At 37.9% G+C, this 19,957-nt stretch overlaps 1 protein-coding gene across 1 annotated transcript in view; it reads right to left on the bottom strand.

Annotated features, from left to right (window-relative positions):
* Positions 1-1,906: 1,906 nt before the first annotated feature.
* LOC140156897 (uncharacterized) overlaps positions 1,907-19,957 on the bottom strand; it is a 37,041-nt gene continuing 18,990 nt past the window's right edge. Inside the window, exons 8-9 of the mRNA XM_072179927.1 lie at positions 6,230-6,276; positions 1,907-2,087 (exon numbers count right to left, since the gene is read on the bottom strand). Of these exons, the coding sequence (XP_072036028.1) occupies positions 6,251-6,276 (26 nt within the window). The 3' untranslated portion in view covers positions 1,907-2,087; positions 6,230-6,250. The remainder of the gene's footprint in view (positions 2,088-6,229; positions 6,277-19,957) is intronic.

Below are 19,957 nucleotides of genomic sequence, written 5' to 3'. Positions count from 1 at the left end.
ATTTGTTAGTTTAATTAAAAACACCCAAGAAATAGGTAATATTTTGGACAATTCCATATTCCTATCTTTATCAAAAGGTCGACTTAAAAATGTATGATTATAATGTAAATATGGCATTTTCCTGTAAATATAATGGTGTATATGATATGGTATGAAAATGCACATCTTATTACCGTATTGGTCCGAGTATAGTCCCACCCGTTTTTTAGGTGAAATTTTTTCACAATTGGGGGTGGGATTATACTTTAATTTAAATGTTTTTTTTTTTTACAATTTCTGGAATTTTTCAAAAATGGGGTGGGGGTGGGACTATACTCGACGTGGGACTATACTCGACGAATACGGTAAATATTAATATATTTATTAAGAAATGAGAATGAGAATACAGTGATATGTGTGTAGTATTTTTCTAATAATGATTATCATTGTGATACCATCAGTGAAATTGATTTAGGTCTTCTTTGTATTGATCGATGCCTCTTCCCACTCCCAAGATAATAACTGACAATTTGTAGTCAATGTTGATGTGTAAAAACTTCAAGTTGAACTATACATGATGACTATAGTACAATTGGAGTAATTTGAAAAAGTCATCAAGATTTGATAAGGAAATTTACAATTGTACTTGTACTTGTAATTGCAGTATTAAAAGGGCATTTAAATGATCCACAGCCTCCCCCACTTTTCTTTTTTTTAAAAAGTTGAGATTTTTACACCACTGAAACCCTCTGGCTACATCATGTTTATGTTCAAAATATTTCTTGCAGATTAATTCGTTTAGCAAAAATATCACTAATTTTAAATCATGTTCTGGTAAACCAGAGCGAAATTACAACAGTGGTCTATGGGGAAGTGTAATACCAGGAAAGTTGAAAAAGTCTTTCTCAACTTTCCTGGTAATACACATAATCATGCATAACTCGCAAACGTAAAATCGGAATCAACTGAAATTTTTGGGATAAGCTTTTTTCGTGAATATCTTTGAAAAATGTCACAAAAAGATGCTAGGATCACAAAATACTCCTTTAATGCCCAATAGTATTATGTGTAGGCTACATAATATTACTAGCATGTGAAATAAATTGACTTGTTAAAAATCAGCTCATAAGATATATCTTGACTGTACTACAAACTACAGATATCAATTTTATGCTCAATAATGGCTAAAAAAATTTTTGGACTGTCAGACTTACAATATACAGTAAGCAAAAGAATTAAGGTACCAGTTGTGTTCACCCCGGTATATCCTAAATAAAAAAAAATGTGTCAAAATTAAAACAAGCAGTCTACGCCTGTACTCTTTAGCTCCGATTTAAGACCTTATTTGTTGAAATTGGTTGAGAATTAAAGAAACGGTGATCCAAAACCTAATGAAGATACGAAATAAAAAGTTGCACTTTTGTGTTCTAATCAATGAAAGCACAACGCTAGTTCTCTTGTTCGCAAACGCTTGTGTACAAATCAATAGGGCATGCAATGTGGCAAACTGCTACTTTTAAATTTGCATCTTTCTAGGGTTTTTGGATCGTCGTGTCTTTATTTCTTGAACAATTTCAACGAATGAGGTCTTAAATTCGAGCTAAAAGATGCAGCTATATTGGCTGTTGGTTCCAATTATGACATATCTGCCTTTGTTTAGGATATACAGGGGGTGAACGTAACTGGTACCTTAATTATTTGGCTTACTGCATAGCAATAATGCATCTTCAAGATTTTGGCTCCATGTTATGGTCATGGATCATGATTAGATAACAGATCTGTTTACAATTCAAAATATTTTCCTTTCTATACCCCACTAGCTCTATATTGGACTGTAGAAAATAAGAACAATATAAAAATAAATCATGAGATGTAACAGAGAATGAAAATTATTCCCTAATTCCTTTTAAATTTACAGTAAGGACATACAATATCAAATGAGTGACTGCAAAGTAATTCACTTTCTTATGGTCCCAGACCATAATATAGTGCCAAAAAATCTTCAAGATTATAAACTTATAAAGGATAATTCTTTGAGAATTTACACTCACTGTTCTAAACTAGAGCAGTGCTGTAGTCATGGATAGAGGATATGCCATCGACTCATCCTGTAAAACAAAAAAGTGATAATTTGTTAAATTGAAGAAAAAAATATCAGAAAGTGTTGTGGAGTAAAGGAAATGTTAAATACCCATTAGCAAACAGTTTGAAAGCACGACGCTAGTTTTAACGTGTTAATCAATGGAAGCGCGGCGCTAGTTCTCTTGTTCATGAACGCTTTGTGTACACATCAATAGGGCTTGCAAGCTGGGGCGTAAATCCATTTTTGAAAGTGGGGGGGACACAATGAAAATTATAAGTCATTGATACTTGGTAGCGACAGCGCTGCATGTCAGCGCCCAGCGACGTAGGGGGTGTCTGAGGGGATGTGCCCCCTGAGAAGTAAAAACTTTTGCAAAATGAAGACCTAATTGAAGCCATTTGGTGGACCATTTTGGCATTATTATTGTGTAAAATTTTAACTTGAAACAGCTGAAAATTTGTGAAATAGCGACCTAATAAGCGATTCGTGGACAAGTCTTCACTAAAACAGAAACGAAAGCAACCGCTTGTTTATGTATACGCAGGGGGGTGTCTGAGGGGATGTGCCCCCTCAGAAGTAAGAAACTTTTGCAAAATGAAGACCTAATTGAAGCCATTTGGTGGCCCATTTTGGCATTATTATTGTGTAAAATTTTAACTTGAAACAGCTGAAAATTTGTGAAATGACGACCTAATAAGCGATTAAGTGGACAAGTCTTCACTAAAACAGAAGCGAAAGCAACCGCTTGTTTATGTATACGCAGGGGGTGTCTGAGGGGATGTGCCCCCTCATAAGTAAGAAACTTTTGCAAAATGAAGACCTAATTGAAGCCATTTGGTGGCCAATTTTGGCATTATTATTGTGTAAAATTTTAACTTGAAACAGCTGAAAATTTGTGAAATGAGCGACCTAATAAGCGATTCAGTAGACAAGTCTTCACTCAAACAGAAGCGAAAGCAACCGCTTGTTTATGTATAAGTAGGGGGTGTCTGAGGGGATGTTCCCCCCCTCAGAAGTAAAAACTTTTGCAAAATGAAGACCTAATTGAAGCCATTTGGTGGACCATTTTGGCACTATTATTGTGTAAAATTTTAGCTTGAAACAGCTGAAAAAATGACGGCCTAACTTGTGGGCGAGTCTTCACTAAAACAGAAGCGAAAGCGACCACTTGTTTATGTATACGCAGGGGGATGTTCCGCCCTCAGGCGTTGGAAAATTTTGCAAAATGAAGGTCCAATTGAAGTCATTTGGTGCATAATTTTTACACTGTTATCATAAAACAAACAAAAAAGGGACCGAACTCAATTTGCAAAATTTTACTTCAGATTTGAGATTCGGAATTATTACTAAAGCATGCATGGATTGATGTTAAAGTCATCTTTGAGTCCGTCTTAAAACTGAATTTGGTGATAAAATGTGACAGGCCTTGCATATCGGCGGGCCCAAGCAGTACAGGCTTTTGGGCCGAGGACCCACCTTCAAACAATTTGCCCAAAATAATCACAGGCCTATAATATATTATACTTACGATCGACCCAGCTGTGCGGATTTTTAGGTATGGGCAGTGATGGGCCTACCCAATTCGTGCAATCTTCTCTTTTCTCCTTTTCTCTTCTCTTTTCTCCTTTCTCTTCTCTTTTTCCTTTTCTCCCTTTCTCTTCTCTCCTTTCCCTTTTTTTGGGGGTGGGGACCAAAATGTGGGGGACATTTGATATTGTGTCCCCCCCACTTTGAAAAGTGAGGGGGACGTGTCCCCCTGTCCCCCACCCGATTTACGCCCTTGCTTGCAATGGAGCAAACTGCAACTTTTAAATTGGTATCTTCCTTGGGTATTTGGATCATCGTGTTTTTAGCTCATTGTGTTAGCACAATGAACTCTAGGCATGATCCATTTTTCTGTATGTTTTTTTCTTTCTCTTGCTACATCGTTTGAGCAATGGATCTGGTAATTTGAGGCGGCGATCTTTGCATGATGGTTCATGATTGTTACTTATTTAGCTAAAAAAATTCGGACGGAAAGTATCATTTTTAGAGCATTTTCTTCTGAAAAGTTTTACCTAGTTTCATGGAATAGTCTCCTATGCAGACTGTTTGTGGTGCTTTTCATATTACAAACACTGTACAAACTCCTTGATCATGCAATTTGTAAAAGAGATGGTTGAACTTTACTGTTTCGGTCTTGGCTACAATGTCTGCTTTTCAGTGTTGCTTTTAGCACCAATTGGGCTTGTGCAGTCTATAGGCCCTTACTTCTGTGCACAAGCCATGAGCAAATAGTGTCTCAAATTCTCCCAAATCAGAAATAATTGGGCTACCAAATTGTTGGTTGGCAACCCTGATTATGAACAAACATCTCACTCATTTACACTTTATATCACACATCTTGACCCAATTAGTTATGTAAACATTTACTCAAGGACACAGGTGAAATGTCCTTTTGACTGGTACTGGCCTAGTATATCAGTATATGGGACCATGACAACCCCTCTCTGACATTACAAAACAGACAACCAGAAAGTCTGAACAGGGAAGTGCTGGGGTAAACACTAGGCTAGTGGCCTTTCCCTGTTCTGAAGATAGAAGGGAGCACTTGTTTGAAATATGAAGTCAGGAAAATTAGATGTGTGTGCAAAATTTTATTTATTTATTTATTTCATTTACCATGAAAGTGTGGTAGTTTTTAAGTTTCAAGTTTTTATTTGGAAATTGCTTTTACATCAGTGGCACTCATCTATCCGATGGTGCATCCAAGACATTAAATATACTTGTGAACAAAACTGTATTAAACAAAATAAAATCAAAGGATACTCGACAAGCAAAAGGTACAAATAAATAAATGCCTTGAATAAATAAATATCTTGAGAACCGCAAGTATATTTTCAAAATGCTGATTTGTGCTTGATCACAGCGCTATGGTGATTTTGAGGTTTGAGAATACTGAAATGTGTTTTTTCAAAGTTGGCAGCCCTGTATACATAGTTATACATGGCTATACATGGCTATACATGGCTATACATAGCTATATATGGCTATACATGGTTATGACATGGTTACATATGGCTATACATAACTATGTATGGCTATACATGGTCATACATAGCTATCCATGGCTATACATAGCTATGCATGGCTATACATAGCTATGCATGGCTATACATAGCTATGCATGGCTATACATAGCTATGCATGCCATTTACCATGAAAGTGTTGAAGTTTTTAAGTTTCAAGTTTTTATTTGGAAATTGCTTTTTACATCAGTGGCACTCATCTATCCGATGGTGCATCCAAGACATTAAATATACAAACAAAACTGTATTAAACAAAATAAAATCAAAGGATACTCGACAAGCAAAAGGTACAAATAAATAAATGCCTTGAATAAATAAATATCTTGAGAACCGTAAGTATATTTTCAAAATGCTGATTTGTGCTTGATCACAGCACTATGGTGATTTTGAGAATACTGAAATGTGTTTTTCAAAGTTGGCAGCCCTGTATACATAGCTATACATGGCCATACATGGCCATGACATGGTTACATATGGCTATACATGGCCATACATAGCTATCCATGGCTATACATAGCTATCCATGGCTATACATAGCTATCCATGGCTATACATAGCTATGCATGGCTATACATAGCTATGCATGGCTATACATAGCTATGCATGGCTATACATAACTATGCATGGCTATACTATGCATGGCTATACTATGCATGGCTATACATAGCTATGCATGGCCATACATAGCTATGCATGGCTATACATATCTATGCATGGCTATACATAGCTACGCATGGTATTCCTGACCATAACCCATAACAAATGAGCTACAGCACCAGTGGTGCTCTTGTTATTTCTAGAACAATTTCCAAGAAATCAGGTCTTAAATTTGAGCTAAAAGATGCAGCTGTTGGTTGCTGGTTCCAATTATGACATATCTGTCTTTGTATAGGATATACAGAGGGTGAACATAACCGGTACCTTAATTTTGTGGCTTGCTGTACATTTTATTACTTATGATTACTTGTGCTCAAAGTAAGGCCACTCAATATAGTAGGGACTTTCTTTTTTGATCCAAATGGTTCAATTCACACACAAAATGATATTTTCCATGCATAAGGTCGGATCTTTTTGTTTAAATTATTAAAAGGAAACGTACCATCCAAGCTGCCGCCATCAACTAGGGAGCCTCCTTCATAGAACTTTCTGAAATATAAAATTTGCAGACAAGGGTCAAACTTAAGCAATGTGATAGTTTGGGTCAACACTATGTATACAATGTAGGTTTCAACATTTCATAGTCACAGTTATGAGTTACTGATTCTACTTTTTGTTGAAAATACAATTTGGTAATTGAATAGAAAATCATTGAAAGCAAATGCTTTATGAAAAATCTTGAAAAATAAATGGACTTTATAAAGGCCTAAAAATATTGTATACGCGTGTTTCCGATGACCCAAAGATATGAATAAATAGGGTCACATTTTTTTATTTGAATTTTATAAAATTGGTGAAATGTTTTAACTGATATTCCAAAAAAGGAACCTGACAAAGCCTTGTAAATCATTGTACATAGGCTACCATCGTAATTTGTGGTTAATTTGACTTTTTAATATCGTTTACCATCCTATTTTGTGGTGAACTAGTGGTTTTTTAATAATATTGTTTATCCTATTGCAACCATTATTATGTTTTGCTGAGTGTTGCAGCAGTAGGCCTATCATAATCGAGCACTTTGCGAATTTCATTAATGTTTCTAATCTGAAAATAAGTTGATTTGCACACATTTTTGATGTGGTCGTCCATTGAGAGAATGTTGTCAAATATAATTCCCAGATTGCGAGTATTAGTAGAAGCTTGAATGTTGGCAGAATCAACTTTTGAAGAGAGTTGGAGTGAAGTTTTGATTGATTATATTTGGAGGTGATAATAAGAAGTTCAGTTTTGTCATCATTTAATTTCAATTTATTTACAGTCATCCATGATTTAATGTCCTTGATACATAATTCAATTTGCGAACGTGAAGAAAATTCATCTGATGCACTATCTAAATCAAAAGATAAATAAAGCTGTGTGTCGTCGGCGTACATGTGAACTTGTAATCCATGTTTGCGGGCGATGTTACACCGGTGTTCATTTCGCGAAATAGCGACAGCGAGGTAAGACGCGCTTGCCAGGCTGGCAGTCGTTTCTTAGTAACGCGCTAGCACGCACATGCTGCATTTTGCATAGCGTTACACGTAAATAGCGCCAATCTATATAAATAAAAGGAAGTCGCTAAATCTTGTGCACGAATAGACTCAGAGATGCTTTCACTTTCAGCTCTGATTTATTCGTACATTGATCGGGTACATATTGCCATTTATAAACCATCTGAGGTTCATTTTTGCAAAAATTGATGGTAACTAAGAGAATAACATAAAACACTGTCGTGTTGCTATGCAAAATCGCATGCAGTGGCATTGTGGGTAATAAGGACAGTGTGAACCGCGTAATAATATTTCCATTAAAAAACCATACGCAGAGCAACATTGCCCTGTTTTCTGCCAACTGCGAGGTGGCCAAGAAATGATTCAGGCTATCTAGATGCACAACGTCGCGTACTTTAAGAATGATCTTACGAGCTTTTCGCCCCTACGCAGAGCTACGCACCCCATTTTCCGCCACTGCACCGAAGTTGGCAGCCAAGAGATTAACCCTAACACCCAAAAATCTTACAAAATCTTACGATGAAAAAATATGCGCATGCATGAATCCCAGGGTCTGCGATGACGCAATCAGCCTAAGTGTCATATGCGCACGGAATTGCTGGCCGGGCAGCAATAACCCGTGTAGCTACCGGACCGTGATCGTGTGGTTGGCATGCGAGGGGTCAAAGGTTCGAATCCCGGGGGTGCCAAGTCAAAAAATTCTTCTCCTTGACTTTTTCGGATCTTCTTTGACTTCCGATCCCAAAAAGCAGGGTCCAGTGTTAGGGTTAACTAAGATGTATTTTTCCAGATTAGAGCCTACTATAACCCTAACACCCAAAAATCTTACAAAATCTTACGATGAAAAAATATGCGCATGCATGAATCCCAGGGTCTGCGATGACGCAATCAGCCTAAGTGTCATATGCGCACGGAATTGCTGGCCGGGCAGCAATAACCCGTGTAGCTACCGGACCGTGATCGTGTGGTTGGCATGCGAGAGGTCAAAGGTTCGAATCCCGGGGTGCCAAGTCAAAATTCTTCTTCTCCTTGACTTTTCGGATCTTCTTTGACTTCCGATCCCAAAAAGCAGGGTCCAGTGTTAGGGTTAAGGCTACGTCGCGTGAATTTTATTATTTACTAGCGGGAGACCCGCGCTTCGCGCGGGTCCCCGCTAGTTGAGTAAACGGGAGCGGTTAGTAAACGGGAGTGGTTAGTAAACATGTAAACGGTGATGATAATCATGGTGTCTTTGTGTAGATCATCTTATTCATCCAGTATAGCAATGATCATGTTAGCTTGATAATCATAAATATCCAGACCTGTGATAATGTTGTTACTCATTCAATCCATCAGATTACTTTTGAAACAGCTCGCGACAAAAATGATTGATTTTAACTTTATTCCAACGAACATAAAACATTAAGGTTAGAAGAGGTTGCTAGAAAACGTTTCAATTTCGGGTTATAATCGTAAGCAACATTAAAAGTTGCTGCAAAACATTTTTAGCGATTCCGTGTTGTTAATAGCAAGGCCTATATTCTAGCCAGGATTTAATTGCGAGGCGGGGGCCTCAGAATTTCCAAAATGTGGACATTCACCCACACCCTAACATTTAACCTTTTGGGGCTATACTGAACAGTTCTGTCCCTGTTGGCTACATTTTAACATTCCCTCTGAAAAGTGGACTTTCTTGCAAATCTGTCACCCAATGAACCCCTTTTCATCAGCTTACACCCATGATCCCCGAAATGGCTTCAAGGCCTTTACTCACCAAGTTTTCAATTCTGAGGGGACACAACCCCCTGCACGGCGCGCGACACAATGGTGCTTCGTGGCCATTCAAAAAGGTGGCGGCAAAAACGTCGAGTGTGCCCCCCCCCTTCGCCACTATCTAGGCCTACGCGCGGAAGCCAACATTAAATGCGTCCATACCATGCGCGGCAATGCGCGTGAAACTATGGTGCCGTGTACGCGCAGGTGCGTGACTCGCCACTTACTGCATTTGACGCGCTTGCTGTCATGACCTAATCCATAAGGTTATTGACCTCAACGGCCTAGCAACCAACCATTTTTTTTGTTATTTCCATAGTGATTGAATAGTTTTGCAAAAATGAATGTCAGATGGTTTAATGGCAATATGTACCCGATCAATGTACGCAAAAATCAGAGCTGAAAGTGAAAGCATCTCGGCGCCTGCTTCTGGACAAGATTTAGCGACTTCCTTTTATTTATATAGATTCTAGGCCTATGAATCGTCGTTTAGTTTTACAGCCAAATTCATACGGGAGATTGAGGGATATACCGGGAACGCATTGCACTTTATTTGGTTGAAAACTGTCAAGACCAAGAATTGGCCTCAAAATCAGTGAAAATATGGTTAAAACCGGGGTTTTTCCCGGGATTTTTTGTTGTCAAAACTCAGTGGTAGCGCGTACCGTAACTAACTGGCAGCAGCGCGTTGGCGTTAGTACGGTACGTCGGCGTACTCCCAGACATAGATATGTCTATGGGCGTACTGAGCAATGTGACGCGCACGTACGGGGTGCATAATATGCACAGACCAACTTTCCGTGCCAGAGAAATAGAAAAGAAAAGAAAGGAAGACAAAACTGAAAAGGTAGGCCTATGGACGGGTCGGGTTGTGGATTATATGCATGGTACTGGATTCGATTAAGAGATTACCCGCCAAGATGATAAAAAATCGTGAGGATACGAGAGGAAAGAAGGAAGCTAAAAATGAATAAATAAATAAATAAATAAATAAATAAATAACTCATGTAAAAAAACTAAAATAATGAGAATAGAATTAAATAGATAAAATTCAAACGGGAAATCACAAGCTAAGCAGGAAATATGAAAAATGGGAATAAAATGTAGAAAAAAGCCAAAACTAAAAGGAGAAATGTAAGAAATGGTAGATTTATAAAATAATGCATGGGAACGGGGCTCAATAAATGAATAACATGGAAACGGAAACAGAAATCACAAGCTAAGCAGCATGGGAACAAAATAGACCTATGCAAAAAAAACTGAAGAGAAAGAAAGGAGCTAAATGAAAAAAAAGAAAAAAAAGAAGAAGACAAAAAAGGTACGGGTAGGCCTATTATACGGGTTATGGTTACAGTAACTAAATGAAACGGGAGCAAACTATTAAGAGGAAAGAAAGAAACTAATCAGGAAAAAAAAAAAAAAAAGGCAGAAGAAGTTAAAATTAGAAACTAATCAGGAAAAATAAATAACAACTGAAGGAAACGGGAAATCACAAGCTAAGCAGCTAATAAAAATGAAGCTATAAAGGGAAACGTATAAGAAAGGATAGATTTAGAAAATAATGGGAATGGGGTCAGGCATAGATAGATAAATAACATGGAAACGGAAAATCACAAGCTAAATAGCATTTTGTTTTAATGGAAACAAACTAGGCCCGTGCAGAAGAAACTGAAAAGAAAATGGAAATGCAAGAAGGTAGACAGGTTTAGAAAAGGTAAATTTTACCTTTCAATGATTCTACCTTTTCAGTAATTCCTCCTGTTTTTGATCGCTCCATTTACTCATCTAGCATGGGTCCCGCGCGAGTTTGTCTCCCATTAAAAATTGCTATTTAGCTTGGGATACCCGTTTCCCGCTGTTATTTATTTATTTAGGCTTATCCGTATTCCCATTATGTTCCAATTCTGTCCTTTCTTACGTTTCCCTTTTTAGCTTTTTTTTATGCTGCTTAGCTTGTGATTTCCCGTTATTTATGTTAATATATTTAATTCCGTTTTCATTATTTTGGCTTCATTTTCCTTATATTTTCTGATTAGTTTTTAATTTTAGCTTTTTTTTTTCTTACGTTTCCTGATTAGTTTCTTTCTTTCCTTCTTTATTTTGCTCCCGTTTCATTTAGTAACCTGTATAATACCCGTATCTTTTTTGTCTTCCCTTTCTTGTTCTTTTTATTCATTTTATTCTTTCTTTCTTTTCAGTTTCTTCTACATAAATCTATTTTGTTCCAATAGATATATGCTGCTTAGCTTGTGATTTTCCGTTCCCATGTTATTTATTTATTGAACCCCGTTCATATGCATTATTTTATAAATCTACCCTTACTTAGATTTGTCCTTTTTGGTTTAAGTTTTTTTTTCTATTATTTTGTTCCCATTTTTCATATTTCCTGCTTATAAGTTATAGCTTGTGATTTCCCGTTTGTATTTAATTCTGTTCTCATTATTTTAGCTTCCTTTTTCATGAATTATTTATTTATTTATTTATTCTTTCATTTTTTTTCCTTCCTGCCTCCCGTATCCTTACGATTTTTATCATTTTGGTAATCTCTTAACCAAACCCATTACCCCTTTTTGTCCTACTTTCTTTTCTTTTCTGGCACGGAAAGTTGGCCTATGCATATGCGTCTTCCTTTTATTTACTCTAATCCACAACCCTGTACCCATAACCCATCCATAGTAGGCCTACCTTTTCAGTTTTGTCCTACTTTCTTTTCTTTTCTATTTCTCTGGCACGGAAAGTTGGCCTATGCATATGCGACCCGTGCGTGCGAGTCACATCCTTTGTACGCCAACGCACTAACACCAACGCGCTGCCAGTTAGTTACGGTACGCGCTACCACTGAGTTTTGACAATAAAAGGCCCGGGAAAAAAAATTCCGGTTTTAACCATTTGTTGACCGTTTTCAACCAAATAAAGTGCAATGCATTTCCCGTATATATTCCTCAATCTCCGGACGATTCATAGGCCTAGAATAAATAATGAAATTGTACACTGACTGTCTGCACCCCGGGTCTCCACGCACCCTCTATCACCACTCTAGACATAATACCAGACCACTGTTTCCTACGTTACCTTAGTGATGACGCAAAGACCTGATTCACGCGTCGTAGCCTTAATTTCTTGGCTGCCAACCTTGATGCAGTGGCGGTAAATGGGGCGCGTAGATCTGCGTAGGGACGAAAAGCTCGTAAGATCATTATTAAATTATGCGCTGTTGTGCATCTAGATAGCCTGAATCATTTCTTGGCCACCTCGCAGTTGGCAGAAAACGGGGCAATGTTGCTCTGCGTATGGTTTTTAATGGAAATATTATTACGCGGTTCACACTGTCCTTATTACCCACAATGCCACTGCGATCGATTTTGCATAGCAACACGACAGTTTTTTATGTTATTCTCTTAGTTACCACCAATTTTGGCAAAAATGAACCTCAGATGGTTTAATGGCAATATGTACCCGATCAATGTACCAATAAATCAGAGCTGAAAGTGAAATCATCTCTGAGTCTATTCGCGCACAAGATTTAGCGACTTCCTTTTATTTATATAGACTAGCGGGATACCCGCGCTTCGCGCGGGTCCCCGCTAGATGAGTAGGCCTAAATGGGAGCGTTAACTATAACAGGAAGAATTACTGAACAGGTAGAATTATTTGAAAAGGTACATTTTATTTATCTAAATCTGTCTCTTCTTACATTTTCGTTTTAGTTTCTTCTGCTTAGCTTGTGATTTTCCGTTGCCATGTTATTTATTTATTCACCCGTTATCACAATCCCGTGACCCGTCGATGTACCTTTTTGTCCTTTATTTTTCCTTCTTTCCGTATTATCATGTCCACTGGTCTCTGGCTCAAGAACCTAGACCTATAACTTTGGTTTGCGTAGTGAAGTCAACACTGCTTAGCAACGATTTTGACAAGGACGCAACCCGGACGCAAAAAAGCTGACATGTTCGCGTCTACAGAACATGTTGCATTTTACGCGGGCGATAACGGCGCAACAATCACGCAAACGATCGCGTTTTCGTTCCAGACATGAACGCTTATTTCTCCGCGTCCGACCACCCGACCAAAATCACCTTGGATACGTGGCTTCACCTACTGCCATGGTTAGGGATGGGCAGTTACAGGTCTAGGTGGTATGTCTATGCTCTGGCTCGCAAGTCGCGTGGCTCTGCGCCGTTTACTCGCGCATTGGCGTAGTGCGCACTACGCACGCAGCGCCGACGCGATGCCGGCCAGCTGCAGTGACGCGTAGGCTGTCAACCGATTTTCATAACAAAAACCCCGTATTTTCCCCGTTTTTGCAGCCAATTCTTAACCGTTTTCAACCAAATAAAGACCAGTCCATTTCTCATATATTCCTCGATCTCCCGTATGAATTTGGCGTCATTTGGATCCAAACTGACGGAGCCTTTCGATCTTCATACATAGATAGATACAACATTCGCCTATTTATAGTAAGATTCGGGCCGTTATTGTTTCAAAAATGTCAAAGCCGCTCGTATTTTCTGGACAAAACTATATTGATTCTCAAAAATTATAGACATAGTAGTTTCATATTTTGGGACATTTATCCTGGTATCCTAAAATTTGTTAAAGTTATGGTTGGTTTAAAACCCGGGTATAAAACGTGAATTCAACCTGTTTGATATAAACGATGCGAAGCCAGGGGATAGTGGTGCAACTTACAAGAAGATCCGGCAAGAAGAAATATTACATGCATCCTAAAGTTTGCATTTGTTTGTTTGTTTGTTTGTTTGTTTGTTTGTTTGTTTGTTTGTTTGTTTATTTATTTATTTATTTGGATGACCTATTCGTGCATTGTTTAGAGACAAAATCACGTTTTCTTCGATTGATATAGGCCCTAATTGTTTTCTTCTTGTCCTCTAATTTTGCCCTCCGATGGCCTTCTCTTTTATTCTATTTATCTATTAGGCCTATGTCTTCAAAAGTTTCTTTCTTGTTTTCTCTGTAAATTTCTTTTCCAAAGAAAAAAAGGCGAAAAAAGAAATTAGAAAGGTTGATTTGATTTGATTTGTTTAAATTTCCTTTCATTATATTCAATACCCCCGGTACACCACAATTAGGCCTTGGTTCTATAAAGTTTTGATGACTATGGTTTTAATAACATTGTTTTAGCCTTTTAGGGCCTAATGATGCACCGGGCGATCGAATTACTGCTGTGTGTCAGGATTTATTAGAAAACAGACCGAAGCCTACTCTCATTAAATTCCAAATGTTATTGTCAAATTAGTTGCAAATTATAGGGCTATATATCAATGTGAAAAAATGACTTTGATACTAGGCCTAGGGCCTATATGATTTCCAATCTCACTTTCATCAACTTTAAAGAAAAACATTTTAAACATTTCTTTCGGGCAATGTTTGCACGAAAATGACAGTATCTTCTGTATTTTTAATACAAAAATGAAATGGAAAAACCAAAAAAAAAATATTTTCGTCCTGCAGGAATCGGTGTTTATCATAAGCCTATTACATTAGGCCTAAGCTGGGACGGAAAACCCCTGCTCTCTTGATACGGGGGGACGTTTGTATTAACGTGTTTGTTTTTGTTTTTTTGTGCAATGACATAAAACTCCTTTAAAATAGCAACAAGCTGTAAAAAAATGTGCAATTAATTGTTCACTCGCGATTTTCAGTCGAAATCAGTTAATGTTTGCAAAACATGGCTCATTCCCCAAAACGCAAATCGGTATACAGGTCCGCAACCTTCTTTTTTTCCCGGTCGCCTAATGATTCTTTTAGCGTTTTTTATTGAAATTATAAAATATTTGTATACATGTAATGAAAAGATTAGGCCTATGCAAGTTATTAGTAGGGTCATTTTTGGACCTCCAGTGACCATCATTTCTGAACAGCAATTTTTTGATGGATTCTTGTACTTTGGGGTATTTTAAACAAAATAAGCTCCTATGTCCCTCACCAAAGTGTGGGCATTAGCTGGGAGAGGCCAAAATCCAAAATGGCCGCCGGCGGCCATTTTGAAAAAGTGAATTTTCGGTATCTTCTGAACGCTTTGGTCGTTTGAAGTCATTAAGGTGTCATTTTCGACTAATTTTGTGGTGAAAAATCCATTAAAGGCATTATTTTACCCATTTTTGGCCATCTTCTTCATCAAATCCAAGATGGCCGCCTTTGGCTGTACTAGAAATACATTAAAATATACAGTACATTGAGAAACAACTCATAAGGGAGCACACCACTAATTCAGCGTCCCATTGAAACACACGGGAAAACACTCCTTTTCTTTGCGCGATTTTAGACCTTTTCGGCAACAAATTGACTATAAAAATACTACCAATCGATTGCAAATCGATGAAAATTTAATATATGTTTCAATGTACGGGTAGTCTTCCGATTAAATTTCGAGAAATGGGCGTTTGAAAAGCACCATGACCATTTTCGACCCGATTTTACCCTGAAAACCCGTTTCTGGCCATTTTCTCATTCCGAGGGCCTACTTTTTTCAAAAATTAGGGAATGCAACTTTTTTGGGATCCAAGTTCATGTATATGTCTCAAACTTTTATTTAAGTTATAACATGCTTTTCTTTTTGATTACAAGTTCACAGAAAGGCCCAAAATACCTCAAAAAAGATTCCGTTTTTACCGGAACTCATTAGGGTTACACAAATGGCGCATTGATTTAGAGGTGTGCGCCCATAAAAATGTATTACAAGTGCACTTAATTCATCGTTCGTTTGTATTATAAATTGAACACCGATTCAATGTTTGTAACATTTATTCACAAATGAGATCGTCTGCTACTGAAAACAATCCAAAATGGCCGCCCATAGCAACCAAAATCCTCATAGCAACGCATTAAAATAACAAAAAATCAACGTTTTTGTTTGAGCAAGCTTCTGAGGGGCCATATCGACCCCCCATCTGTCATACTCCCTGCGTAGCCCCCCCCAATGTTATGTTACAAACTAAGGTGGCCGTTTTGGCTACTGTTTTGGAAACCCGTAAACCTTTTGTTGAGCACGATATCTTTTTGCTTAATAATGAGAATGGTCCTCGAATGGCTTCAATTCATAGCCCTTCATTTTCACAACTTTTTTCTACAAACTTTTACACCGTAATAGTCTGGTAATATACCCCGGGAAGGGGTGAAAGGCGATAAGTAAATAAGTCTGGTAATAGTGTCAAAATTGTCCCCCAAATGGTTTTAGTCTGGCCTTCATTTTGCAGCAAAAGTTTCGAACTTATCTGGGGGCGTCCGGTCCCCTTTGCGTGATGGCTGCTATAGGCCTATATTTAACACATTTAGCACTGATGCCTAACGGGGTCGGATTTACCTTTTTGGGGCCCTGGGCCCGATTTGGAGGCCCAAACTCACAGTGGGTATGGTGAGGAAGGCATGTGCAATCAAGTTTTGGTTTACAAATAGGCCTAGGGCCTATAGGGGCAGCGGAAGCATTACAGTTTAACATGTTTAAAGGGAGACAAGCATATTTTGTTCCGATTTTACTAGGACATTTGCGTGCTAACCCCGACTATTTTAAACCCCAAATGAAGGCGAATTCTGCTATGCAAAGGGCCAGAGCGTATAGTTTTGTATACGCGCCTGCTAGGCCTAGGCCTAAATTGCCCGGCTACATTGCTGCAGCACTAGATTCGATCAAAGGCCTAAAGTAGAGTATAAAAATTTATGTCTCCGGAAAAACATTTCTTTCTGACACCACCAAGAATAATAGTAGGGCTAAATACATGTATGTTTAGTGAATTGAATCTTTTGAACAAGATGAGAAACTATAACAGTCTAGGTTTGTCTCTCAAACCCATGAAAACAATAGTGAGTAGCTAGGGCCTATGCGCTGGCTTTTTTTAATAGGCTTTTATATTGTTATAGGCCTACTCTTTTACTTTTAGTAAGAAAAAATGGGGAAATGCATAACACAGCAATTTTGCTACACGTTTAAGAGACAACCTCTTTAAATAGTTGTGCTTTGAGGCAAATATCACCATTAATAGCCTTTAATCCTGACTCTAAAACGTAAAAATAAAACACTTCCTGAGAAATTTCGAAACAGCGAGCTTTTTCCTTTTAACGTTTTTGTAGCCGCTGAAAGTGTTTCAGACAGTGCCAAACATGTTTAGGCCTCTCAGTTAAATGGGCTATTCCAAAAATAGGTGCACACCCCTATAGAGGAGTAAATTTTAATCAAAGAAATGTCCGGATTTCCAATTCTGCTTTCTGAAAATGACTGGAATTCCAGTTGCCAATGTTACTGAAAAAAGCTTGGAAATCCAATCAAATTAAGGAAAAATCACGGAAATGTTAAAAATGAGCTCTCAAATGGAGGATTTCTGATTTTGAACTATTATTCTGCCGGATTTTTTATTTTTTTTGCCTTTGGGCACTTTAAAAGTCTGCAGGGATATCCAACAGTCACGACTGGACAAAAAGTCCGGAAATCCGAACTCCTCTATAGGGGGTCTGCAGCTGCATCTATTTTCTGGAATAGCCCAATGTAAAGCTATGTTCAGGAAAGGAACAGAAAAGGGGAAGAAATTCAACACACAACAACAAAACTTTAAAAAACCAAACTAACTTAATATTAAAGTGCTATATAAATTTTTATTATTGTATTAAATTTGATCAGTCATGCCCAGTAACGGTAACTAAAGTTAAGAAAGAAAGAAAAAAGGCACAACAAAAGGTAGATACTAGACAGAAAGAAAGAAAGATATAGAAAGACAAGAGAGAACGAAAGAGAAAAACTTCGGATAGGAATAAATAAATAAATAAACAAACAAACAAACAAACAAACAAACAAACAAACAAACAAACAAACAAACAAACAAATAAATAAATAAATAAATAAATAAATAAATAAATAAATAAATAAATAAATAAATAAATAAATAAACAAACAAATAAATATGCAAAAATAAACAAACATATAAATAAAACTAATTGGAACAGAAAGGCACGGTCCGTGTATACTGTGCTAGGCCAACGCGTAATAGCCGCGGGGTAATAGCTAGGGGCATACCGCGATTTACGCCTCATTTTGGCGATTTCGGAAGCAACTTCAGAATGCTCGCTAATGAACACTATTTAGGATACCTCTAAGAGGTAAAGTTGATGACCTGGGTTGAATGTTGCATTGTCTGAAAATATCTTTGATTTTGGCCAAAAAATCGACATATTTTTTTCTTTCACAAAATATAAGCGTGTGTATAGTTAACATGATTAAATAGTCTTGTAAATAGGCCTACTATCAGAAAGCTGCGAAATAAAAGATAACCAATGATCAAATTTTGATAAATAGATGCAGAACAATGTTTTATACCAGCATCTAAAGAAATTTCATCGCTAAACATGAATTTTACCGTTAAACATACGCGAAAAATACCGCACGAAAGCAAGTGACTGAAATTGGCCAAATCTGCATTCAAATTGCGCGGGAAATATCTACAACTTTGTGAGCGCGCCATCACCTGGTTGCCGTGCGCGAACAGCGGTGGTTAGCTATTGGAGACGAGTAAATGGTGAAGAATTGAGGTCCTAATACAGATCCTTGGGGGACACCGAAAAGGAGTGGAATGAATGATGACAAACAACCATTGATGTTGACAGCCTGCAATCTGTCGGTCAAATAAGAACGGATCCATTCAAGTGCACTACCTCTAATACCAAAAGAGGAGAGACGCGACAGAAGGAGACCATGGTCTATGGTGTCGAAGGCAGCAGATAGATCAAGTAATACCAAAAATACACCACGTTTTTTATCCAAATTACATAATGTCATTTTGAACACGAAGTAATGCTGTTTCAGTTCCATGATGTTTTCTATACGCTGATTGGAAGCGCTCATATAGGTTGTTCGCAGTAAGATGATCAGCTATATACGAGATGAAACAACTTTTTCAATTATTTTTGAGATGAAAGCCAAGTTTGATATCGGTCGGTAATTTTTCAAGATTTCAGAGTCAAGCGATGGCTTTTTAAGAAGAGGTGTGACGAGGGCAGTTTTGAAACAAGATGGAAAAACTGCTGATTCCAATGAAAGATTAACAATGCGTGTAATAAGCGGAGCAAGCAGCTGAAGATGATTCTTTAAAAGCCAAGTAGGAATAGGGTCAGAGTCACATGATTTTGGTGGTGAAGCACTGATGATTTTACAAATTTCCTCTTCCGACGCAGGCGGGAAAGCATCTAAATAAGATTTTAAATCATGTTCAATGTCCAAAGTAGTGGATGTGTTTTGCTTGTCAATAGCAGTAAGTTCAGAGTCCAAATCATCACGTATTTTAGTAATTTTTGAAGTGAAGAAACTATTAAATTTTTGTGCCAGTTGTTCCTTAGAGTTGTGAGAAGGAAGTTTTGCTTTTCCTTTTTGGTGCAGCAGACTTTCAACAATCTTAAAAAGTTCCTTTTGGTCAGAACAATTTGAAATTTTGTCTCTATAGTATGCTGCCTTGGCATCATAAATCATGTTATAAACATGTTGGCGTTGAGTTATAAAAAGCTGGCGATCCACTTCCAATTTGGTTTTCCTCCACTTACGTTCAAGTCTTTTCCTCAATTTCTTCGCTTCATCAATCTCAGGGGAGTACCAGGGATGGGAAGGGCGAATTCAGTGGCGTACCGTGGCCGCCCCTTCCCCGGGGGGCTGAAGAAAATTTTGCCGCCCCTTCCTCAACAGCCCGAAAAGGTTGCCCCAATTTTTTTTACGGTCGTTTGAAAAGTGAAGAGCAAAAAAAAAAAAGGATTTATAGGCGCTACCCCCCAAATGCAACACATTTTGATGTATAGGCCTAGTACAATTTTTCATATTTTTCGCCTTTTTTTCTTTACTAATTCTTTTTGCCGCCCCTTCTTCTTCCGCCGCCCCTCTTTTTGCCGCCCCTTCTTCTTTCCGCCGCCCCTTCGATTTGGCCGCCCCCTGCATT

The sequence above is a fragment of the Amphiura filiformis genome, chromosome 7, assembly GCF_039555335.1.
Source record: "Amphiura filiformis chromosome 7, Afil_fr2py, whole genome shotgun sequence".
NCBI classification, from domain to species: Eukaryota; Metazoa; Echinodermata; class Ophiuroidea; order Amphilepidida; family Amphiuridae; genus Amphiura; species Amphiura filiformis.
This window is presented reverse-complemented; position numbering and strand designations above follow the sequence as displayed.